Source organism: Tenebrio molitor, chromosome 6, assembly GCF_963966145.1.
Source record: "Tenebrio molitor chromosome 6, icTenMoli1.1, whole genome shotgun sequence".
Taxonomy (NCBI): Eukaryota; Metazoa; Arthropoda; class Insecta; order Coleoptera; family Tenebrionidae; genus Tenebrio; species Tenebrio molitor.
Window position 1 is genome coordinate 3103645 of NC_091051.1, and position 24286 is coordinate 3127930.

A 24286-nucleotide genomic window follows, 5' to 3' on the forward strand; every position below is an offset into this window, starting at 1 on the left:
CCGATTATCACTCGAGATTGGCCACTCTAAAACACAATGGCCTTTTGGTGATTATCGCATGTTCCGATAATGCGAAACTCGATCAGTTTGATGGAATTTTTGTTAAATCATCGGGTACAATAACCGATAATTACTACAACATTAGCACGTGGTACTGCTGGGAGTACTGATTCGTTACCTAACGACTAGAAAAACCGCAACCTTGTATTATCCTGACCTTTACCTCGATTAATGCAAAAGCATTGGACTTTATCGTCTTGGCGTAAAATTGCTTAAATTATTTTTAATGTGTTTGTGGCGGTACTGGAAAAATAAAACACTCACAGTCATTGTAGGTACCATTTATTTTAAACGACTACATGATCACACAAAAATCACACTCTACATCTACAACCACTTTAACACCAAGTCAATGCGTGTACTGAAAGAGCAAAGCTGAAGGAGTGCGCATGGGGATCATCTTGGTGCCCCCACCTAAAGAGTCATACACCCAGTACTCTCTCCCGTTGATGTTCTTTTTCTTCAAGTTCTCGTTGTTGGGCGGGTTGAAAAGCGTGTGGTAGGAAGGAGGCGGCGTAATGAACTTCGCGTTGTGCGGCGGTTGGCCAAACTTTTCGTAGTTGTTGTTGATGTTAACATGAATGGTGTGCTTCTGGTTCAGCAACAGATTGCTCTTGCCGTTGTTCTTTGCTTGTTTCGGCTTGTGGGACCGCTTCACCGCCAACTCGATCACAAAGATGACAGCCGAGATGACAAATCCTCCCCCCACGATCTCGTACGTCATCATCAAGTCCTGGTTGCGCAACTGCCTCTCCTTGTTGCCCAAATTGAGCGGGCAGATCTCCGTGTCGGGTAGTTCCTCCCTCAACTTGTACTTGATAATCCCGGACTCGACCAAGTGCTGGATCCTGCAAAAAACAACTTACTCTGGAGTACTGTCGCGGATCGGGGGTACTGACGTGGAGTCGAAGAGCATCTTGTACTTGAAGTCTTTGGAGTAGGCGAAGGCGCGCGAGAACGACACAATCGAGAACCTGGTGATGACGTAGGTGCACCTCTTGGGTTCCTCAATCTGGTTCCTTGTCTTCTCCTTGTAGTCGTCGTACATCACGTACTCCACAATCGGTTTTTCCCTGATGAACATCATGTCCCTCCTGTCGACGTACTGCTTCAAGATGGTACGGTCCGACTGGTCCAGGTACCTGTACGGCCTCCCCAACATGTTCCCGATGTCGGTCAAGCTGCCATCTGTGGTCACCGTGTCCTCCAGAGCGTTCCCTTGCGTGGTCACCCATTTGTACTTCTTCGCGCCGATGTCCTTGGGCTCGGTGATCGGTAAAGTAAATTTTGAGAGTGTGAGGAAAGCTGTCAAATTAGCTGTGTAGAAAGCTGTCAAAATCGTGATGAAAATCCACCAAGTCGAGAAGAGGAGGCGCGAAGAGTCTGCGAATGATACGCCACTGGTCAGTCGAATTTAATTTGTTTACAACATGGAAACGTAGAATTTCTTTGATGGATTTCAATTATTGGAAATTGCACCGTCATTTACCTAATGGGTGATTGATCGTCGACGCATTTATGGAATATCGGCAAATCTTGAAAAGTTTTGGAAAAAAATTTGAGGTTATGTAAGCGACAAATCTAGTCGGTGAGTTTCACGTCATTTGACGGTTGGGGGACAATTAAAAATGTATAATTAAATTGCAATTACGGCTGCATTATACATTTTTGTCCCAAATATGTTATCTTATCGTTGTAAATACTCGGAAAAGACATGATTAATCACATAAGCTACGCTGGCTCGACATCCGCTATTTATCTAATCTTAACAACATTCAAACATAATTTACTAGAATATAATGCCGAATTATTGAAATTTGTAAATATTTCCTTGAGAATCCAATAAAATATTAACAATATTGTTTTGTTTTCAATGACGTTTGTCAATTTGACAGTTCATAATTAAAACATTATCCGCTGCCTGGAGAATATTTTGTTGTGTTATGTATTAATCTAGTAGGTTGAATGACATTTGTTAGTTTGACAGTTCATACCTGTCATGGGATTGAGAGTGGTCCCCTGCTTCAAGAGGGCCCCGTAGACGAACCAGATGCACGCCGGCAGAGGAAAAACCTTGTTTTGGTCGTCGGGGCACAGTTTGGATTGCAGATAAATGATGAAATAAATAACGGGCCCCACCACGACCAGCGACAAGAGAATCAAGAGCCACACCGGAAGCGTGAAAGGTGCCAGCAAGCCCGACCCCGTCGCCGACTCCTGGGGCCTCTTCATCAAGACCACCCACTCCCCCGTGTCCATACTCGGCGAGTAGGAAACGTCGGTGGAGTACTGGGTGAGCACCGGGAGGAACGCCGCCGACAGGTTAGCCCTCTGCAAAGACGAATTAGCGCACATCAATCTCTGCGCTGGACGTACTTTCTCCTTCAGCATGTTCAAGATTCCGGTCTTCTGGGAGCCCCAGACGTTGGTCTTCGGCAGGACTATGGTGTAGTTGAACTGGAACTTCTTCTGGAGGATGTTGAGGAGGTCGAAGGCGACGCCGGTGCCGGTTAGTGTGCCATTGTCTTTCAAAATCCCGCTCAATCTGTCATTCTGAAAATTTGATTTATAAGATAAGCGCACGGATTGCGCAATTGGGTACCTTGAGTGTGGTGATTATCAGGTTCTCTTGGCGCAGCTCTTCGGCCAGTTGCGCAAACTGCATCTTTCTGGTGTTGACGGACACGTCCTGGTAGGCTGAAACACATTTTGGATTTTGTATCGATTTTGACAAAAATTTCGACTCACTCAGGTCCTCGTCCAGGAGGCATGTCGAGTTCAGACACAAAGTTGCCAAGACGATCTCAATTAGGCCCATTTGGTTCTCTTGGCGACTTTTTTCTTGACACCACTTTGCATCTTTACATAATCTAGTATTCGGACGGTCCCGCAACACTAAAGTGTCTCTTTAGCGTATTATTTTATTCATAAATGGCGCATGCTTTGTCCTGTCGGTGTGTATCGAAGCGGCTGTTAAGGACATTTATTATTCATGATTGATTCGTGCTTATCATAAACGATTTCACACACACCACGTCACGATAATGAGGGCGATAGGGTTTGTTTATAGGGTAAATTAAAAAACAAAAAAATTATCTGCACAGGCACGGAACGGTAAATGCTCTATTTACATTTTTTAATCAACTTGTGTAGACAATGTGTGTGGTTTTTGTAACGTCATCAAATATGACCTATTACTATTTGTCCAGCTATCGACGACGTTGTCTTTTTCATTATTTTAATATTCACAGAGACAGCTGAGCAAATTGACTCTTTATTGATCTACGACACATCAATTTGTCATGTCCTTGAAAATAATCGTAAAAATCTAACAGTTAACTACGAGGGAAATAATTACACACGCGTTTACGAGGCTTGCTTCAAACCGGTCAATTAGTTTGGTTTAATCAAACAAAGCAGTCGTGCACGCAGGAACATTTTTAGATCGTTAAAAGTATATTCATTTCAGAATTAGATTAATGTTTCTTGTTGTGGTGTGAGGTTTTGCTATATCCTGCTCGTATGTAAGATTTCCGAATTTTCTGTGATTTTGTGATTGTCACATATGATCTGAAAAAAAATAATGTCTTCGTTGTCGGTTGAGTGAGATCAAAGCAGATGCGAAAAATAGAATTCTGTCTTTAGTGTAGGTTGGAGAATACATTTTTGTGTTGCAAAAATGGTGGAGGCGCCGGGATATTTCTGAACTATGAACAGTGACAGCTCTATTATTTCTTGGTCTAGATCAAGTGTAAATACTGTGATTAATAAATTTAGTATTGACGAATAGATGCCCAAAACTGCATAGCTCTAACTTTATTATTAAGTAGTTGGAAAAAATGTAATTCACAAAAATGGTGGATGCGCCGAATTTTTTATAATAATAGTTCGATAGAATGATTGATGATGATTCGACTGCAGAAAACCGCCAATCTTTCTCTGCTCTGTTTTAGAAAAAAAAAATATATTTACGAAAAATGGTGGAGGCGCTGGAATATTTTTGTAAATAGAAATAATAATAATTCTCCTTTTTTTGGCTAGGGCAAATTCAAATACTGTATTTAATACACTTAATTACGATGAATTTGCAAGCCTAAATCGCCACAACTTTAGCTTTGGTATTAATTTTAAATAAGCAAATGTAAATTTTGCAAAATAGTGGATGCGCCAGGATATTTTTGAATTATGCTGCTGTAGATCAAATTTAAACGGTGTATTCGATAAACTGACTTATGATGAGTCGATTGTAGAAAAGCGCACAGGTCTCTCTATTAGTTTTTCAAAAAATCAAATTTTCCAAAAATGATGGAGGCGGCTCAATATTTTTTGAACTAAAAATCGTATCAATTCTGTTATTTTTTGAGCTAGAACAAAGTCATATACTTTATTTGACAGATAATTATGTTGAATCGAACGCAAAATATCGCTTAACGTGGCATTAGTTTAAATAATAATAATAATAATAATTTTGAAAAAATTGTGGATGCGCTGGAATGTGTTTATTTAGTGCTAGTGATGTTGTTCTTTGACTTAGATCAAATTGAAATACTGCATTCAATAGATTTAATTATGATGAATAGAATGCCAAAAACCAAACAGCTTTATTAGTTGGAAAAAATTTAATTCGCAAAAATGGTGGATGCGCCGTATTTTTTAATGTATTTTTTATGATAGTTCCATAGACTGAATGATGATGAATCGACTGTAGAAAACCGCCCACCTTTTCTCTACTATTAATTTTAGAAAAGAAATATATTTACGAAAAATGGTGGAGGCGCTGGAATATTTTTGTAAATAGAAATAATAATAATTCTCCTTTTTTTTGGCTAGGACAAATTCAAACACTGTATTTAATACACTTAATTACGATGAATTTGCAAGCCTAAATCGCCACAACTTTAGCTTTGGTATTAATTTTAAATAAGCAAATTTAAATTTTGAAAAAATGGTGGATGCGCTGGAATGTGTTTATTTAGTGATAGTGGTGTTGTTCTTTGACTTAGATCAAATAGAAATTCTGCATTCAATAGATTTAATTATGATGAATAGAATGCCAAAAACCAAATGGCTCTAGCTTTATTATTAGTTGGAAAAAATTTAATTCGCAAAAATGGTGGATGCGCCGTATTTTTTTATGTATTTTTTATAATGATAGTTCCATAGACGGAATGGTGACGAATCGACTGCAGAAAACTGCCAACCTTTTCTCTACTATCAGTTTTAGAAAAAAAAAAATATATTTACAAAAAATGGTGGAGACGCTGGAATATTTTTATAAATAGAAATAATAATAATTCTCCTTTTTTTTGGCTAGGGAAAATTCAAATACTGTATTTAATACACTTAATTGCGATGAATTTGCAAGCCTAAATCGCCACAACTTTAGCTTTGGTATTAATTTTAAATAATCAAATTTAAATTTTGAAAAAATGGTGGATGCGCTGGAATGTGTTTATTTAGTGTTATTCTTTGATTTAGATCAAATTGAAATACTGCATTCAGTAGATTTAATTATGACGAATTGAATGCAAAAACCGTATAGGTACTCACTCTATCTCTACAAAAAAAAAAAAAAACGGCCTTTTTTTTTACTTAAAAATAGTAATGTTTCTGTTACTGTTTGAACTAGATCACATCTAAAAGCCACGTTTCATCGACCCAACTGTGACGAATTCAGTGCAAAAATTGCACAATTCTAGCTTTGGCGCTTGTTAAAAAGATGATCAATTTATGTTTTGTATTAAGTATGATGGATGCGTGACGAAAAACAACGATGTCTCTATTATTTCTCCACTAAAACCGCTTTTAAGGAAATAAATAAATGAAAAATTAATTTTTGACGAGCGTCCAACTGTCGAGTGGAAAACGAAATCCATTAAATGTGTTTCTACATTATTTCTTTTCTTTTTGTTATGCTCATTACGCTTAATGCGACAATAAAAATCGACCTTTTTTCCATAACCTTGATTGCCGTGACACAAATTATTGCCGACAAAAATGTAAACCACAATATTTCTGTTCAATATTATCCATCGATTAGGCAAACAAAGAAATATATTTGTCTCCCCTGCCCGCTTTCCCCCCCGCCAGCCCTTCCGCGAAAGGAAGGATTCACTTGATTCATTCATTAAAGCATTAATTATTTTTTGATTGGTTAGAACGTTTTTTTGTGGAACATATTTATTTTAGAAAGGATTCAATTGATCAGTATTCTTTCGTTTCATAAAAGCTGTATTCAGTCGAAAATTTTATCTCAGTAAGATCTCCTATGTAATTATTACATCATTAAAATCGATTAATTATTTTAATTTTTGGTGTCACTTCAGTTGGACTTGGACTTTTGTTCTTCTCCTCTCCTTCATTATCTCCCCCTGTAAATAAACAAATTGAAAAACGGAAAATCTCTAGACTCGTCTCAACCTACCTCTCCTCAAAATGATTTTTTCCAGTGCTATAATGGGCGCTTCGAAAAACATGCTCAAAATCAGGGCACAAATGTAAGCTAGAGTTATATCACCCGCGGTGTAAAACCCCTGAAATAATCTCGACAAATATCATTCGCACTTGATTTTTGAACCAACTCACCAAAGTAAAAATGCTTGCGTACGAGGGATGTCGCAGAGTGGCCGCTGTGTATATTTGTATAGCGCCGTGACACAGAAAGGCGGTGTAAGTGATCCGGCTCAGAAGAATCAAAGGTTTCCAAGAGAGGACTGGCTCCACCCAAGCTGAAAGTGTACAGTTGGCAACGCTAACCCACGAGAAACAGAAAACAGTCGTAACTTAAGCCATCCAGTGCGGATTAAGTTGCGACAACTCTAACCTCCGTTTCCTTCCGAAATCGCGACGATCATCCAGCTGATGCAGATGCTCCAGGTGACGTGGTGCATCGAGGCGTAAATCGCCGACATCAGAGGGTCGTACGCCTTTTCCGGCAGGTAAAAAATGAAACAGGAGTACACCGTGGCTTCGAGTATGAAGAAACACATGACCCACCCCATGTAGACCATGTACTTGGGCATCTTGTACTCGCGGGTCTTCATGCAGTACTTCAAGTACCCCGTGACCATCCCCACGAAATACGGGCTGGCTCGCATGTGCGTCGGAATGTAAACATTCTTGAACGTGTTGTTGATAACCGGATCCTTGAGGAACCTGCGTGACGCAACTGTTACAACCGGACAAGTCGTCTGAATGACTCACTTCATGTAAAGCAGCAAAATCGCGTCTTCCTCGTTGAGGTAGACGGTGGCGAAGACGACGGCAACCGAGAGGATTATGATGACGAAGAGGGTGGACAGCCCTAGACTGGGCTTCTTGCGCAACAACCATATTATGGCGGGGGCCGCGATGAAGAAGTGCATGTCACACGTCAAGTACCACGATTGGAACATACACTGGAATCAGAGCGTTAAGAAAAGGGAGGATTGGAGAGCGCTGCGGCTCACTATCTGGTCCTTGTTGATGTAGTTGTTGAGGTAGAAGAGGTTGGCCCACCAACTGGCGATGCAACGTTCTTGCTCCACTTGGACCCTGTCCAGCCAGAGAGGACCGGAACCCGTTCTGATGAAGATGGTGCAGTAGAACCCCAGTACTATGGCGTACGCCGGGGTCAATCTGAAAATTGGGGTGAGTCGGCGATCGCCACAAGACTTTCAGTACCTGATGAATCTGTGGACGTAGAGGAAGATGAAGTTGATCTGCCGCTGGCGCTTGTCCAGCTGGACCAGCATCAAGTAGCAAACCAGAAAGCCGGAAATGTTGAAGAAAGTGTCGACGATAATCGGACCGTTGAGCAGTACCGACGCTTCGATTTTTCCGTAGATCTGAAATGTTTGTTGATTGTTTTGAGTCCTTGACATTTCGGTTGTGTTTGTGACGATCCATCGCTACCGCAATAAAATGTTTTCGTTGTTGGGATAATAATGAGTACCGATCAAATTTACAAGGTACCACAATAAAACGTTTTTGGGATAATAACGAGTACCGATCAAATTTACGACTATTGCGATTTGCCCGAACCCGGGAACCGGTTTACTCACGTCTTCGACGAAACTGGGATTCAGCATCGGCGAACCCACGCCGAACATGATCCTGTGACCCATTATCACCAGGAACATGGAGATCACCTTCAGGCCGTGGATGCACTGGAGGCCGTCGTCGTTGTCGCTCTCGCCGGACAATTTTTTCAAGTTTTGCCACAAAGAAAACGACAGTACCACCGTGTGCTTCTTCCCTAAAGCATAACAAATAGAGTTTGAGATAAAATACGCGAGCGGTACTACCGGTGAGTTTGTACTGTTTGAGATCATCGAGTTTCATGAGCCAGTCGTACCCCGTCGCAGCCAGACACACGAAAATGAAAAGTAGTACCACGGTTCTGAAACACAGTTTTTGGGTGTTGCGATCGGAGATGTCTCGGGGGAGGTTTACGTGAAGGAAATTTCCGAAGTAGTGAACGGTGTGCGGTCTTTCAGTTGGCAGTACCGCGGGTTGACATCAGCGGAGAGCTGGAAGTCGCTGAGGGCGTTGAATTTTTCGGTGACTCGCTGCAAAGAGGACTGCAAGTCGTCGGAGGTGCAGGAGGATGGGATGCAGTACGAGAAGTGGAAGTCGTTCCTGGTGCTGCGACTCCGATCCTTGGAAAATGCCTGAAGCGAGGGGGAAATGATGTCGGATTGTGTGTGCGAGTACCGCGGTACTTACGACGATTTTCTCCCAGGTGGAGACGTTGGCGTAGTTCTTGTCGGTTGGGAAGCGGTAGTACCGCCAGTCTCCATCGCCGAACTCTGGTGGTGCGATGTGAAACTTCGCCATGCAGTACCTCCCGGTCACGGGGTCCCCGTCGAGGGGCACGCTCACCGACATGCATTCGTCAAAGTTGCCGAAATCGTACGTGGAGCCGAAGAGGATCCCGCTGGGGAATTTGGACGACGCGTCGAACACTTGAACCAATCCGTTTTTTAGCAAAACTAGGGATTTTTGTCGACGGCAAACCTACTCTCCGTCGCCCACAGTTTCAGCTTCTTCAGCTCTTGCACGTAGAAGAGGCTGTGGTTGCGGCATCGCGCGCTGTCCGACTTGACGGTTGGCACCAGCACTTCCAGCAGGTCGTCGACGGCGACGTTGCCCAGCGCGAAAGCGTCTATCGCGCGACAGAAGAGGACACAAAGCAGAGCCCTGCGCCACATTATAACATAGTGCGACCAAATGGCCAACAACCACTCGCTATATAGGACTAACTAGAGACTGACGAAATTTGCGGGAGGATTTGCTCGCGCGGAGGTCATTTCATCTGAAAAAAAAACACCGTGGAAAATAAATCCGGTGGATTTTTTGGGTTTTGTTGGGTTCTTATCGGACTGGTTTCGACGGGGCGGGCGATTTCCTTTCATTCTTAGACTCACCTTGACAGTTTGTTAATTGAAAGTGGTTGATGGAACGAAAAAAGCGCGCTTGAGCACCACTCAAAGGACACTTCTTGCGTTTCCTTATTTACATCGACTGGTCAATTAGACTTATTTATGGCGATACCGCGGTACTATTTTTTGTGGACGTGGGCGGCGCACCGACCTCTCCACCTCTTGGACAGGTTTACGACGGGCGACTCTCCGCGGCGTTTTTTTTTAATGTGTTTATCCTTCCACAAAACCAAAACACTTTTTACTAGCACAAGCGCCAACTCGCACCGTTCGGCAACAGTTTCGCCGGAAGCGAGACCAACTTAAACTTGGCTTATAGTACCGCACTCTGCGACCCTTCCACTAACCCAAAAACACCAAGACGCGGTCTTTTAACCCCGCTGGATACGTAGGTGGGATTGATAATGAAAAACGAGCTACTAAGCAAACTTTATTGTTTGAAAACAAAACAGTGACATTGACAGTTTCAATTGTGCAATCGGTCGTTATTGTCCAAACATTTTTATTTAGCCAAGTCTGGCCGAAAGAAGAGGATCAAGGCGTCGTAAGAGTAGTCGTCGAGGATCTCACGAAGTCTCACCAACTTCGATTTCACATTGCACCCTTTGAACTTGTTGTAGTCGACGTACAAGTCGCTCACGATTCCTGAAAGTACCACCATCAGTACCTTTTCGTCTATTTGTCAGTTTGTACCATAGAGTCTGTCCAGATAGTCGGGTTGTTCCTGAAACTCAGCCCTCAGCCCTTTTTCGTTCACCAACAAATCTTTATATTTCCCCGACAAGCACCCCAAACTCTCCTCGTCGTTGACCTCCAACTCGTTCAAAGCATCCAAGAGCGTCACATTATTGCTGATCATCTTCTGCTTCACCAATTTGGGTTCGATCAACTTGATCACGTGATTGATACTTTCGTCGTTGATACCTGCAAGTACTCGTCGATCAATCGAGCAAATGCAAATCGATCGACTCACTCGAGCTTATCTCGATTTTGATCTTCTTCTTGGTCGCTTCTTTCGTCAAGAACTCCTTCAGGATCGAGATTGTTGAAACGTTGTCGCTCTTGAAGAACGCTTCACCTTTCCTGCAACAACCGCGCTAGTACTGCCCCCCGGGAACGCACCCACTTACTGATAAGTGCCTTGCAGGATCGTCCCCAACAGAGTCGACTCAAAATAGAGCTCCGTGTTTTCGGAGATTTGCGGTTTTTCCGGTACTTCCGGCAGGCACTGGGACAGCCAGGTGTGTATTTCGGCGAGACTGAAAGTACCCTTGATCGTGAGGGTGTTGAAGATGCGACTCTCGTCGAATTTGTAGATTCTGTAGTGCAAGGAAAGGGGTTTGATCTCGTACTGTTGGAGTCTGCTGCACTTGGGCTGTACTAGAGGGGTGACGTAGGCTTGGAGGACGCCGTGCTGACCTTCTATCGTCCTGATTTTGATCTCCAAGCGATTCGTGTTGATCTGGCAGCGATAAGTTGCCAAGAGAAAATTTCCGACCTGTGTGAGATTCCACAAAACAATTTAGTTGTTGGTGCGGGGTTGAACGAACCTACGGTACGATCCGAATCGCTGTAGCTGACCACCGCGGAATTTTTTTCGACGTCAAGCAAGTCGACGGGGACGTTGCTCTGCAAGAGAATGTTGTCGATGGCGGTGGGGACTTCCATCGTTAAAATGTAAGTTGCCGTCTCTTTCGACAAAACAAACTAAAAAAATATTGTTTGTGTCGCATTCGGGTGGTACCACATCAACACGAGACGTTTAAGCTCTGCCCAGAGTGGTACCAAGTGGGGTACCACATCTTTACGAGCTTACACAATTAATTGTACGTACTGAGTCCTTGATGGAGAGCAGGGGAATCGCCGAGAGCTCCTCGAAGAAGGATTGCGTCGAGCTCTGGTACTTCTCCCTCTCTTTCCCCACCTTGACCTGCAGGTCCTCTATGTCACCCCTGAAACAATGAAATCAATCGCGCTTCGACTGATCGACCGCCCTACTTAAGCCTGCTGATCTTGGTACTAGTTTCCTGCGAGAAAATGTAGTTCCCTACGGTACTATCTCCCCCGACGTTTTTGTCCACCGCTTCGGTGGTCAACCCGAAGACCCTTCCGGTGTAGGTCACGACCAGAATCTCGTCGAATCCTTGCGTACCCACAACTCCGCATTGCAATGACGAAACACTTTCGTTGCAGTTCTGCAAGAGGAAAGTGAGAGTGGCAATGATCTTGATCATCGCAAAAACTCGTTTGAAAAATGGTGTCGGTTCTCGTTTTTTGTCTGCGCGAGGAATGGGTCGATGCATCGGCCAAGGTCGTACTATCGACTAACTGTCACTCACGTGCGAATAGATCAAGATGGATGCGTCCATCTTGTCGGCGACGTTGATGATGTACGCCTCGATGGTACCGTCTTGTCTGCCCACGATCAGATTTTTGGTACCGTTCCCGGTCATGTCGTACGCATCCAGGCAAGAAATGGTACTCGCGTTGGAGCCGTCGATCAGCCACCGGTCGAAACCGTGCTGCCTAGCAGAAACAAACCAATAAGAGATCTGAACGAGTACAGGGGTGGTACTCTGGTACTTTTCCACGTCTAAGATCCCGACTCGTCCGTCGACGGTACCGAACAGGATGGTTTTGGTACTGTCTTCTTCGAGGATGTGGAGGAGGGTCGGGGCGCTCTCCACTTCCATGCTAAGGGTTACCCTCGCGTGTTCCAGCGCCCTAATCATGCGACCTTCGCACGCTATCAGCGACATCAATCTACGAGTCTGGACTAATGATTATTTTTTTTATTTGTGCAGTGCTGGCGGCTACCTTGTCAGCGTAAAAAGCGATGACATCGACGATTCGGTCGCCGCACAAGTACGAACCCACATCCTTGCAGTCTCTGTAATGGTTGTAGATGTGCTTCCCGCAGAGGAACAAATCATTCCCTAAAACAAACCTGCCACAGATTTTTTCATTTTTCAAGTGAAGTAGTACCAACATCGAGGTGACGGTTTCGGTCATCCCCGAGTCGAACGTCAGGAACAGTTTGCCCTTCTTGGTGTACCCTTTGACCTCGTTCTCCGCAGCGACAAATATCTTGTCGGTGGGGCTCCCTTCAAGTACAAATCGTTTGATTGGGGCGCGCTAAGAACTGAGTGGGTGGTTACCTATGGCGCCACCTAGCTGCAACGACGAGATTTTAGGGCCCGGCAGCGTTTTGAAGTGGAGCTGGATGTCTTCTTTTTTAATCGAGAATATCTGGAGGATTCCATCGTTGTCGGCTACTGCAACCTTTTGTTTCTATTGTAGGGTATCGTGTGGTGCGAGAAAGTCGTACCTTCTGGGGCTCTTTGGAGACACTGGGGGGTAACAGTTTCAGACAATTTGTCGACGTTATTCCAACCAGGGTGTAGTCGATTCTTGACAACTCTAGTTCCATTTTATACGTTTCTACTACTATAATAAATCGATAGAGTTGGGCTCTTGGCCGTTGCTAAGACGACGGAAATACAAACGAAAGTGTTACCAACAATATATTGTTTGTCTAATTTAGTAACTTTGATTTTTTTAATTTGCATGGAATTGTTTGTTGATTTCAAAGTTGTAATTATCAGTTAATAATTGTTTTCAAACTTTTCACGATCTCAAAATTGAGATAATTATTTATGAAATCCTGATCCAGGATTATGTTTATTTACTTTAAATAACAATAATAACAATAAATGTTATCATTACTTGAGAAGTAGTAAGTAGCGTTTAGGTAATTGTTCACTTTAACTACTTCTAGAATTTTCGCGTTTTTTCTGGCTAGACACCCTCAGGGCGTCCTCCTAGACCGTTTCCCACCATTCAATCTGACCTAAATGCGATAGTAATATACGTAATAATTAATTAATCCGGCCTGGATGCTGTGCCACCGGATGTGTGGTGGGTCAGAACATAATTATTATGTATACAAAGTGATCAAAAAGAAAACAAACCGAGTCGACCTCGTCAAAGGAGCAAAAGAAGGACTTTATTTGTTTTGTAGCAGTTCGCAGTAATTACAAAAAAATCCATGCAGAGCGCTCTCTTTGACTCGTGGGGGCCCAGCGGAGTACACGAGCCCTAGGGACTTCTCTGGTCTCCCTAACTGCGACGGGTTGGTAGATGGGCTGGACGGCGACGTTTTGGTAGATGGGTTGGGAGGCGACGACGGCCAACAACACGGCAAGAACTGCCACCTGCAGGAAAATACAAAAAGTCAGAGGTGCTAGATGCAAAAAAACTGAACACTCACCAAGAAGTTCATGTTTGTTGGTCTATTTGGGTCGAAATGGTCGATGCGGAATGAAAAACCGTAACAATTCGGAGGTTTTATACCAATTGTCGGGGCTAATGAGGCGATTATTTTATCACCTTCTACGCCGAAGGGGCATTTTTCGATTATCTACACGACGAAAACATTTTCGTAAAAGACTCAACAATATGCGTTTTATTTTGCAAACAGAATTGTATAGGGTGAGGTAATTTTAATTGTTTTCAATTCTTATTTTTATTAACATTTTTTCACTCTCATGATTTTCTAATTCATTTGTGAAGTCAGAAAGGGAAATATTAATTAGATTTAACGAACAATTATCAACTGGAAATAGGAAACAGGAATTTTACGATACGCGATGGAAAAATTGTCCAACGAGCCGAAGGCGAGGAGGTAATCCATCAAGTATTGTTATTGTAAAGATACAATACGACAAAAAATCGTACAACGTTTTATCTAACAGGTGATTTTAAATGAATGTGACTTTTTTCATAGGTTGGTAATATTATTGTTGGTTATTCTGCTTTTTAATGTGATATTTGACATAATCATAGGCGTCCTCGTCTATTTGACACAGTTTATTAATACATACATAAAATGTCAAAATGACGTACGTACGCCAATGTGTTGATTAAGGTATCAAGTTTGCCAAAATAATTTATGAAAAATGTTCCCAACTTAAGAAAAAAAAATCACAATCATTGAAAATCACCCGGTACTTTCATAATTATTACAAATATTCTTGTGTTTAATTACATTTTAAAAATTACGTTTATGCAAAAATAATAGGGCGGCTAATCTAATAAGTAATGACAATAGTTACGAAGTTGTTTACTTTTTTCACAAGCGTTCCAGTGACAGCAAGTTGCAGTGTAAGTGCAAAAATGAGTGACTCAGCGGAAAATTTGCCTTCTGATATAGAATTGGCTGATCAATCTGCAATAGATCCATGAATTCTTGTCAAATCTAAAAAGCGTTACGAGATAGTGTACAAATATTTTGAAAAATGGATGGAAATCAAGAAAATTCGTGAAGTCTCTGAAAAGGTGCTCCTTGTCTATTTTGCGGAACAATCAAAGAAGCTAAAATCATCCTCCTTAGAGAGGATTTCTATGTCGCGGACGTTGCTGTTAATTAATAAAATTATTGATATTGCTCAATATTATCAGTTTGCAGGGCCGGCAACAGTTGTGTCGCTTGAGAGCATATGATTCATATGAGCAACATACCGGAAACCAAACGTTATAAAGACTGTTGCCAATTTATAATTATTTTGTTTGAATGTAAGCGGGAAGAAATTAAGAAAAGTGAAATTTTTGTTTCGACGAAAATATTTATTTTTATTTGCAAGTTCTGATAACCATCTTTGACCAAGTTGAAGCTGTAAATTGAGAACTTCAAGCATCGTCCATGAATCACACTCTAAAATAAATGCTTTGAAACTACAGTGCATTTTTTTTAACTGTTGCCATAGGGAATTGCATGGTAAAACTTATACCCCCTGTTAACTTTTGTTCTGATGAAAATATTCAAACCATTTTTGGAACAAGGTTTGAAGATTTTTTAAACTATCGGACAGAATACAATTCCATATCCTAAACTGTCGAAAAAGTTGTGAAAAAAATATTTTTTAGCGCGCCGGAATGATGGTACATCGAGCGGCCGCCAGAATAGCGTCCCTGTCGGCTCAACCAGCCAGCACCTGGCCATCTCCACTTTTGACTTTTGTCATTTTCATTTAAAAAATAAATAGCGAGATTGAAAAATTATCTGCGTTCGACTATGCGTCAAGATCGGTTGAATCACATCACCATTTTGCATGTTCATAAGCTCTATTCGAAATCCTTAGATCTTAAGCCAGTTATAGATGAATGGATATCCAAATGTTTCGTGCGAAGTTCGCATTTTGCCAAATTTGATTTATCAAATAAATAATTATAAACAAACATCATTTAATTTTAGAAAACCTGCATACTATCAATACAACCTGTTTTCAATTAACATTCGACATCGACAATGAGTAACGTATCTATTTTTTTTATGGTGACGGTGAGACCGGGTCAGATAAAGCAACACAAGCCAAAAAGTAAAGATGCCGGCCCTGCTTCTCTGGTTTCCCTAACTGAGACGGCGTGGTCGACGGGAGCCACGCGAAGAGCAACGTTTTGGTAGATGGGCTGGGCGGCGAGGTTTTGGTAGATGGGTTGGGCGGCGACGACGGCTACCAACACGGCAAGAAGCAGAACTGCCACCTGCAGGAAAATACAAAAAAGTCAGAGGCGCTAGATGCAAAAAAACTGAACACTCACCAAGAACTTCATGTTTGTTGGTCTATGTGGGTCGAGATGGTCGATGTGGAATAAAAAACCGTGACAATTCGGAGGTTTTATACCAGTTGTCGGGGCTAATGAGGTGATTATTTTATCACCTTCTACGCCGAAGGGGCATTTTTCGATTATCTACACGACGAAAACATTTTCGTAAAAAACTCTACTGTATGCGTTTTATTTTGTAAACAAAATTATATCAGGTAATTAATTGATTTTAATTTTTGATTTTTTTTTTACCTTTTTTTCTCACTTTCATTATCTTCCAGTTCATTTGTAAAGTCAGAAAGGGAAATATTAATTAGATTTAACGAAAAATTATCAACTGGAAAATTTATTACGTGGACTTCCATAACAACCGGTATTTTTTGCCTAATGATGTAGTAACTTTTATTTTTCTAATTTCAATTGGAACTGTTTGTTAATTTTAAAGTTATATCTAAATTTTAATAAATATGAAAAAAAAAACATACATAGGTATTTATTTTCCACTGAAATGACCTTCCAGTCGAAAAACATTTCGCAAAAAATTTGTTGATTATCAAATTGAGACAATTAACGTCATAAAACGAATAAATCCAAAAATAAAACACTTATCCGCTGATTGACATTAACATAACCTCAATTTTTTCAAAATTTACGATCGCAAAGTAAAGTTGATATAATTATTTATGACATCCTCATCCAGAATTATGTTTTTTCACTACTAGTGATAAAGTCTAGCTTTATCGGTTGTCATAGAACACTGAGAAGTTTCGTTTTTCTACGTTGGCCCAGTGACAGGTAAATAATTTTTCATTATTAACCAGTGGTGAATAATGGAACAACCGTCACCTAGCAACGAAAGATTGTCGTCTATTTCATTGGTTAACGTAGACGATTTTCATACCAACTGTCAAGAAATGACAACTCGGACCCGTCGCATCCGACAAAATAATTTGATTAATAATTATTATTATATTATTATACTTATGTCACATCGTGAGGAAATTCCTTAACATTGACACAGAACATAAAACAGAAAAAAGTCAAAATGCGGAGGCGAGACGCCGGTAATTATGTTGATAAGCACTGCACTATTACTTGACACTATTATCCGTAATAGTGTATGTACTCCGGCAAAATTGCCGTGCCGCCGGGTGGAGGTGGGATACGAGAATTATCAAAAAGGGTTTTAACGTATCTAGTAGTGAAAAAAATAGTATATAAACCACGGTGGAGAAGTCCCTAATAGCCTTCGCGCCTTACAACCCTCGGCGCGCCTCGGGCTCTAATCTTGGCGCTTTGGCTATAATCATGAACTTCTCCACCTTGGTATATAATATACTATTTTAGAATCTGCGTCTCTAATAGGTCTATTATTGTATTCAATTTGGAGTCGTTAATGGCTATCTCTTAAAGCACTCGTGGTTTAATATATCTCTAAGAAAATTTTTATCAATATTTCAGTGTATTATTGTCATTTACACCAAAAAACTTCCACTATTAATGTTCAAACTCTACTTTATAATGTATGTTGCAGATGTAGTTGCATCAGTTACATACATCCTTGAATTACCAATTAATATCTACAAAATTCCCTAGAATTTTAAAATTTAATTTCGTTATTTAAAAATTAAAACAAGGGTGCAAATTCTAAAAAAAACTCGTTTTATAAGGGCATTGGCGCACTCGTCCCATACAAAACTCCCCTACGGGTCGTTTTCTACACTTGGGACTCGTGCGCCGAATCAACCCTTATAAAACTCGTTCTTTAATATACTATTATTTACTTTAAAGAATAGTAATAATAACATACGTAATACATTTTATCAGAACTTGATATCTAATAACATTCGTAATGAAATGATTGAAATGATAGATAAATCTGGCTTAAATTCTGTCACCAAGTTTGTGGTATAGTAAATTCATTTTTGTAATGACGAACTAGCTGGAACTTTTTTTTTGTTAATTTTTTTTACAAAATAAATAAAAATTAGACAGTTGGCAAATATTTAGATTGTCATATTATTGTCGCTGTCATAATGAATGAATTTCCAAAACGGAGTAGAGCATTAATAAGTAAGCAGACAAAGCAGCACATTTTAAAGGCTTTCAACAAAATAAAAGAAATGACTCAAGGAGATAATGGAAACGTAATGAAAAAGTACAACATTGTACAGGGTTATTATAAATAATTGTAGTCTAAGTAGGCGTAAAAACTGAATGTAAAATGTATGGTTGCCGCTCCATATAAAGAACATCAAAATGATGTGATTAAGTGAGGACACAGCGTTCACACTCAGGAGTTATATTGGGTGCAAAACAACTCAATATTCTTGGATTGAATCGTTAATTAAAAAAAATAAAATAAAATTCTCATCACCGTACTTTTCACCTAAAAAATGACAGTGACAGCAATATGAAAGCGGCATGGCCTGCTTCGACTACAACCACATAATACTCTGTAGAAGCAAATGACGTGACCCATAACCTAACTTTTTAAGAGCCCAAATTCGCGGTAAAAAGGTGTGTTCACAAGACAAAAGTTACTAAATTTAGTAACTCTAGTCAATATACAGAGTGATTTTGAAAGTTGTGCAGATATTTTAATAACGTTCTACTGGCTTCATGTAGAACTCGGAAAAAATTTACTATACCTAATATTTACAACAATACTCGCTATTTAGTAATCTTCGTAATAATAAATTAATCCGGCCTGGATGCAGTGTCACTGGGTGTGTGGTGGATCAGTATAACTTTTTTTATTAAACTGAAAGAAATATTTTGCAATTTAAAGTACCTACTCCTCGACTGACATTTCGGGTTTCGAATTGTTAAGTTATTTCTTCCTTTGGTACAGCGACCACAGTTCAGTCGAGCTTATGTAGAGATTTTACACTAACAAATTACTCTTAATTTTAATTATTTAATTTAATCTTTAAAAATTGGAAAAGTATTGAAAGGAAGTTGACTTGTTGACGTTTGTAAAGTTTCGCAGTGCCTGAATTGGAACTGAAAATTTTGTCTGTTTCTTGCTATGCTAAAAACGTCAAGTGAGATTCTGAAGCCTGGACTGGCTGGAGTATTTTTTTTAACGAAACTGTACGTGTAGCTGTCACTAATCTGCATTGCAAACCGTTATCAAAGCTGCCAACCTTATTAAGTACACACAGTACCACCAACCTTATAAAGTACAAAACATATACGGCTGCAGTGTTGCTAATAACTTAATTGCCAACTCAAACAGTCAAGACTTCATCACCTTGAAAAAACAATTTATTTTTTAATTGCATTGTTATTGTAAGAACCGGGTAACATTTATTTTACAGAAGTCAATTAATTCTGTTTACTTTTTTTTTTTAACTGAACGTTGATTATTTCTTTTTTGTGGCATATTTCTTTTTTGAATCTGAAAAGGGCAACAACGTAACAAAAAAAAAAGAAAGTTCAAAGGATGTACTTTCTATGGATCATGTCCTGTTTTCTGTTGCCAAACTGTCTTATCTACAATCCTCCCTCCTCCCTCACTCTTCATTCCCTCGAGCGATGCGTGGAAATGCACTTGTGTCGTCACAGTGTTGTTACTTGTTAGTGTTGTAATAAGTTTTTTGTTTGTAAAGTGGATGTGACAGTTTTTCTTATCGAATGACAAAGGTAAGTGACTTTTTCTATTCTTACCGAAGAAAATAGTAGATTGTATTATTAGGATTAAAAGTGGTACTTTTTTTGACGGGCAATAATTGCAAATCAAAAAAGTCACTTTTAATCCGAATGACACATACATTTTTTTTTCCAACCAAGTAAAGAACCCATATCATGAAAAGCACAAAATATTTAAAAATTTTAAAGCGAACATTTTATTGAAAAATTCGTGTAACCAAAGAGACAGGTTTGACTTTTGTTTTGTTTACATACATATTTAGTTGTTTCCTTCAAATCAACGAAGTGTCAAACTATTAGTTTCAAGTAAAAAATGTTAAGCCTAGGATTAAAAGTACTTGTAATCCTAGGAGGTAAAAGTGTTGGCTTAGTAACACGTAACTCTTTTATACAGTTACAAAAACGTCAACTTTAGTGACAGTGTTTTTTATTTATTTGTTTACTTTGACGGGGGTTCTAGTCGGCCATAAAAACAAGTGATCATTTTCGGTACCAAATTGTCACAACAATTTATAAGACAGGACAGCTGCAAATATTCGTATTTTTTCGATTTTTCAAGTACGTGATCTAGAGCTATAAAGATGGCGGCACTGACAGTCATCTTCGATTACGATAAACCAAATTGTCCCCTTATTTTGACTGAATAATAAAAATATGTATGTAGAATATTTAGATCAAAGAAAAGAGTCTGTTAGCTTTCTAATTTATCCTGCCACTTATGATTGGTCCCGCAACAATTACGTCACGCAACGGCGCCAAATTCAAATTGTCTCCTCTATCTTCCAGATAAAAATGGATTCGGACGTTGCCGATTTTGTGTCAAGATTCCACAATTTGGAGGGAAAAACATTCGAAGAAAAGAAGAAAAATTTGTATTTTTTAATGAACGATCTACCCAAAAATGAAGACGGATTGGTCGCGGCTCTTGTACCATCAAACCACCTTGAAGAAAGGTTCAGAGTGGAGATTCTTCTGAAACTGGAACGCCTCCCAGAACTGCTCCTGATCCTGAGGAGCGGGAAAAAATGTCTCATCTCAAGAGTACTGAGAGACAAGGGGTTCTGCAAGACAGTGGCGGAGCTTTTGGACGAATACTCTGCCGGATTCGTCGACTACATCTTCGCATTTATGTCGTACGGAAGTCGCATCAGCTTCATTTCTAAACTGGCCATCTACGGTACTACCTTGGACAAGCTCTACGACGATCTTGTCGCCCGCTATGGCTTCCAAATCGGTTCGCTCTTATTGCTAGGTTGTAGCGCCACAAAAATTGAAGAAGTGATGAGAACGAATAAAATCAGATTCTCTCCAAAACAGTTGATATTGTTGTACGAAAAACACCTCCCATTGTTTTTGTTGTACCTCGAACAAGACCACCTAAATCCTGACCCCAACGTTCTCAAATACATCGTACGTCGAGACATTGAAGATTTTCTTAAGGTGAGTGAGCGATTCTTCGTTGTTGCAAGTATAGGCAAACGTACAACGAAGAAATTGCTAACCAGTCACAAAGATTTGATGGTTGCAAACGCGGAAACATTCAGTTTTTCACTTCACATGAAGAGTGTTGCCAAAGTACTAAACCAAGACGATTTCAAAAGTTTTTACTTAAATTGTTTCCCCAAAACCCTCAATTGCTTGGAGAATAGGCCACTTGACGGATTTTACAAAGTGCGTAAAAGCCTCGGAAAACGGTACTATCAACTGTTCAAAGAGGGAGTAGAGAAAACGTACAATCGGAGTCTTTACACTTTACCCCACTGGGTCGACGACGATTTGATCGCCATCATGGAACCAGAAGAAAAACAGAAGTGGTTCCAAATCAAACAAGACAATTCTACAGAAACAGATTTGCTCAAGTACCTAGTACCAAGATGCGAATCGATCCGTGCCATAAAGCACAAAATCGACGCTGCTTCCACCACAGAATCCTTGGAACATTTCCTGGAACTGCTTCTGGTGGTTTGTAAGATCAACAACGATTTGGATCTCTTGGCAGAGGTCCAAGAGTACGTCTACTCTATTCAAAAAGATGGAGACGTTAACGTGACTGTGAGCTTTTCGTGCAAATTGAAAAAACACTTTGACTTGGAGGAGTTGGGCGAGGCCCACTGGAAGTTTATCAATCTCTTCGTGGAGGTACTACACGAGAAGGAAGTCAATTTGTATGGATTTTTGATCAGATATTTGGAGTTTTTGTTTCGCAATGGTCGCTTGAACGACGAGGAAATCTGTCGGCAGCGCAAATCAATAAAGAGTGTGTTTCAGGGCAAGTCCACCAAAATGGACAAAAATCTGGAGAAGTTTTTGCTATCCAGATGCGTACCATTGATGCCTTTTCTGGTAGAAAACCACGAGAAACTCGAACTCTACGACTTGAGCCTGTTAAATTCGATTTTGCAGTGGAACAAAACGCACCCCACAGATCAAATTTGTGTTTTTGACGAGCCAAGACTGTTAGAGTCGTTCAGAAAATCGGTACTGCTCGCAATCGATACCGACAATTTTGTAGAAGAGCTGGAACCGTTGATATCGATTTTGCAAAATGTTATCTGCACCAGAGAGGAGTCAACGTTTCGGGACGAAGCCATCCAGAGCTACTTCGTACTGAGTCGGCCATTTTACAACTTGACAGTTGACTCTTGGCTGTTGAAGTACCAACCAGAGGCTGTCACTCTTAACATTGACAAATTTCACGATCACTTGGTCAGCGAATGTGATCTGAACGAAGAACGTTGCGAGTGCGCGGTTACTAGAAGATATCGGCGAGAAGTGGAAGTTGCTCGCCGGTTAAAACACTGCGAGTACTTGTTAAGATCGAAAACAGTACAGTACTGTATCGGGAAATTACGAAGTCATGAAGCAAACAGAAACGACGGAGTGAACGTAGAAGCATTATTCCGGATTCTGTCGATAATCATGCCTCCAAGAAGATTTGTAGATTTGATTGGACAATTCTACTTTCCCACAATCACCAGTACTCCCACCAAGACAAAAATGGAGAAACATATGACGAGAGTAATCACCACAAGCACGAAGTGTCTTGCGGATGTCACTTTAATTCCGGTTCTTTTGAAACGGTTCAGGTCACAACACTTGAGAAACTCTTTCAATCATCTGTGTTACGAATTGCCTGAAGATCAACTGACCACTTTTGTTGGCAACTTGCTGTGGAATGATTTTGCGATGACCAGACAAATCATTCGGTTGCTGTTTTCGGTGGGAAATGTCCAGCACGTGACGAGCTTGATTGCATTGTTCAGTACGTGCGAAATCGACGTAGATCTGCACAGGGGCATGTACGAGCTGCTACTGAAGTACTTAAGCAAAAACCCTTCCGATGAGTGTTGGGGGAATGTAAAGAACTATGTCGAGGTCTTGCTGCACAAACACACCAACAAGAGTCTAGTTTCAGTGGTGTTCGACGTGAAGAGGATTCCACAGAAGTACCAAGACGCACATGTGATCTTCTTGTGGAAAGAAGTGAAGAAAAATCGAGGCCTGTCTGGAGGTGTGCGTGTACTGTTGTCTTCGATCACGCCAGAGCTGTGCCAAAAGCTTCCTTTACAGTTTTTCTTGGAGGTCCTGTCAAGCGACTCGTTCCAAGGTTGTCAAAACTCTGTCAGCAACTATCTCAGAGCGGTTCTGCGCTCCACAGATCGCCCAAACGAAGTGTTCGCCTGGATCTTCCATTTCGTCTTGTTGATAAAAGAGGGCAAGATACAATTCCTCGATGGGCGAAGGTCCGTCGCCGTGATCTCCACGTTCGTGAGCAACTTCCTCAAAAGTGTGATCGGCACCGACAGAAACAACCGCGATATTTTCAACATCTTCTTCAAGAAGTGGTGCGATATGTTCACCGTGGTCGAAACTCTCGATGAATTTTTCCAATTGGCGTTCGCCTCATACTATTTTAATTCGGGGGTGAGGTTGTTGCAATTGAGTCCAGATTTGATGCACTTCGTCAAGGGGGTGGCACAGAAATTCGGGATTTTGGTGGTCCAGGATTTTGCGACGGGGTTGAAACGTGCGCTGAAGCACTTTCACGATTGTGACGACGGCAGCGAAGAGTTTTTCTTGTTTTGTTTGGATCTGTTGAGGATTGCGGATGACTTGGCCGGGTTTAATTTGGTGGTGAATCTTTTGCCTACGAGGGAACCGTCACGAAACGGTCCCAAGAGGTTGTTGTGGAAGATAATCCAGCATTTGCAAGAAGTACCGGATGAAACGGTTGAAATGCTAGTCAATTTTTACGTACTGGACATGCAGGGAGATCCGGAGGACTGATGGTTGTAACGAAACAAATGTTTTGATGCAAAAGACTAAAAAATGATCGAAAGAAGTTTAGTATGTTGGCATCCCTGGTCAGCCTCATCATTGCCAACGTCTCACCTCTCACCTGTTGGTTCACTTTTTAGGTTAACGTTTTGCAAGTTTAATGTTATTGTTCATAAATTATAAAGATTTTATAAAATAATCGTGCAATCAGTTGTATTAATGTGAATTAAAAGCAATACAAATAAATGTATTTAGGATTAAGAATC

At 40.7% G+C, this 24286-nt stretch overlaps 4 protein-coding genes and 2 long non-coding RNA genes across 8 annotated transcripts; 1 reads left to right on the forward strand and 5 right to left on the reverse strand.

The window, feature by feature from the left end:
* Positions 1 to 325: 325 nt before the first annotated feature.
* Positions 326 to 2943, reverse strand: Ir76b (Ionotropic receptor 76b). 2 transcript variants are annotated; one of them, XM_069050781.1, is made up of 6 exons: positions 2809 to 2943; positions 2663 to 2757; positions 2437 to 2613; positions 2055 to 2391; positions 960 to 1443; positions 326 to 908 (listed from the first exon to the last, which is right to left on the reverse strand). In XM_069050781.1, the coding sequence occupies exons 1-6, from the start codon at positions 2876 to 2878 to the stop codon at positions 410 to 412; spliced, it is 1662 nt and encodes a 553-aa protein (XP_068906882.1). In that variant the 5' UTR covers positions 2879 to 2943; the 3' UTR covers positions 326 to 409. The 2 variants fall into 2 exon arrangements, with proteins under 2 accessions (XP_068906882.1, XP_068906881.1); XM_069050780.1 differs by having other exon boundaries at positions 2663 to 2878.
* A 3327-nt stretch (positions 2944 to 6270) lies between these two features.
* On the reverse strand, positions 6271 to 9704 carry LOC138133361 (nose resistant to fluoxetine protein 6-like). Its single transcript, XM_069051230.1, has 13 exons — positions 9468 to 9704; positions 9062 to 9355; positions 8767 to 9005; positions 8494 to 8711; positions 8346 to 8440; positions 8103 to 8296; positions 7723 to 7886; positions 7509 to 7677; positions 7264 to 7457; positions 6884 to 7215; positions 6646 to 6788; positions 6485 to 6593; positions 6271 to 6431 (listed from the first exon to the last, which is right to left on the reverse strand). Exons 2-13 carry the CDS (start codon positions 9249 to 9251, stop codon positions 6346 to 6348), a joined length of 2133 nt encoding a protein of 710 aa, XP_068907331.1. The 5' UTR covers positions 9252 to 9355; positions 9468 to 9704; the 3' UTR covers positions 6271 to 6345.
* Positions 9705 to 9851: 147 nt separating this feature from the next.
* LOC138133360 (Bardet-Biedl syndrome 7 protein homolog) lies at positions 9852 to 12950 on the reverse strand. 2 transcript variants are annotated; one of them, XM_069051229.1, is made up of 13 exons: positions 12811 to 12950; positions 12641 to 12764; positions 12472 to 12586; positions 12300 to 12429; positions 12066 to 12253; positions 11822 to 12008; positions 11481 to 11677; positions 11317 to 11434; positions 11037 to 11189; positions 10613 to 10980; positions 10456 to 10565; positions 10176 to 10406; positions 9852 to 10127 (listed from the first exon to the last, which is right to left on the reverse strand). In XM_069051229.1, the coding sequence occupies exons 1-13, from the start codon at positions 12910 to 12912 to the stop codon at positions 9985 to 9987; spliced, it is 2166 nt and encodes a 721-aa protein (XP_068907330.1). In that variant the 5' UTR covers positions 12913 to 12950; the 3' UTR covers positions 9852 to 9984. The 2 variants fall into 2 exon arrangements, with proteins under 2 accessions (XP_068907330.1, XP_068907329.1); XM_069051228.1 differs by having other exon boundaries at positions 11822 to 12253.
* Positions 12951 to 13457: 507 nt separating this feature from the next.
* On the reverse strand, positions 13458 to 13947 carry LOC138132399 (uncharacterized). The gene is made up of 2 exons (XR_011160067.1): positions 13753 to 13947; positions 13458 to 13696 (listed from the first exon to the last, which is right to left on the reverse strand). It is a non-coding gene; the product is annotated as an uncharacterized lncRNA (long non-coding RNA).
* A 1761-nt stretch (positions 13948 to 15708) lies between these two features.
* Positions 15709 to 17042, reverse strand: LOC138133594 (uncharacterized). The gene is made up of 2 exons (XR_011160429.1): positions 16083 to 17042; positions 15709 to 16025 (listed from the first exon to the last, which is right to left on the reverse strand). It is a non-coding gene; the product is annotated as an uncharacterized lncRNA (long non-coding RNA).
* Positions 17043 to 19395: 2353 nt separating this feature from the next.
* LOC138133791 (uncharacterized) lies at positions 19396 to 24258 on the forward strand. The gene is made up of 2 exons (XM_069051747.1): positions 19396 to 19736; positions 20529 to 24258. Exons 1-2 carry the CDS (start codon positions 19728 to 19730, stop codon positions 24027 to 24029), a joined length of 3510 nt encoding a protein of 1169 aa, XP_068907848.1. The 5' UTR covers positions 19396 to 19727; the 3' UTR covers positions 24030 to 24258.
* The last annotated feature ends 28 nt before the right edge of the window (positions 24259 to 24286 follow it).

Excerpts from the sequence above, each read along its gene's own strand:
- LOC138133361 (XM_069051230.1), bottom strand. The coding sequence starts at position 9,251 with ATGTGGCGCAGGGCTCTGCTTTGTGTCCTCTTCTGTCGCGCGATAGAC. Across the intron at positions 9,006-9,061 it reads GAAACTGTGGGCGACGGAGA|TGTTCGACGCGTCGTCCAAA; the intron begins GTAGGTTTGCCG and ends GATTGGTTCAAG. Across the intron at positions 8,712-8,766 it reads CCACCTGGGAGAAAATCGTC|GCATTTTCCAAGGATCGGAG; the intron begins GTAAGTACCGCG and ends CCCTCGCTTCAG.
- Ir76b (XM_069050780.1), bottom strand. The coding sequence starts at position 2,878 with ATGGGCCTAATTGAGATCGTCTTGGCAACTTTGTGTCTGAACTCGACA. Across the intron at positions 2,614-2,662 it reads TGATAATCACCACACTCAAG|AATGACAGATTGAGCGGGAT; the intron begins GTACCCAATTGC and ends TCAAATTTTCAG. Across the intron at positions 1,444-2,054 it reads CACTCTCAATCCCATGACAG|ACTCTTCGCGCCTCCTCTTC; the intron begins GTATGAACTGTC and ends TATCATTCGCAG.
- LOC138133360 (XM_069051228.1), bottom strand. The coding sequence starts at position 12,912 with ATGGAACTAGAGTTGTCAAGAATCGACTACACCCTGGTTGGAATAACG. Across the intron at positions 12,765-12,810 it reads TCTCCAAAGAGCCCCAGAAG|GTTGCAGTAGCCGACAACGA; the intron begins GTACGACTTTCT and ends TAGAAACAAAAG. Across the intron at positions 10,566-10,612 it reads ATCCTGCAAGGCACTTATCA|GAAAGGTGAAGCGTTCTTCA; the intron begins GTAAGTGGGTGC and ends CGGTTGTTGCAG.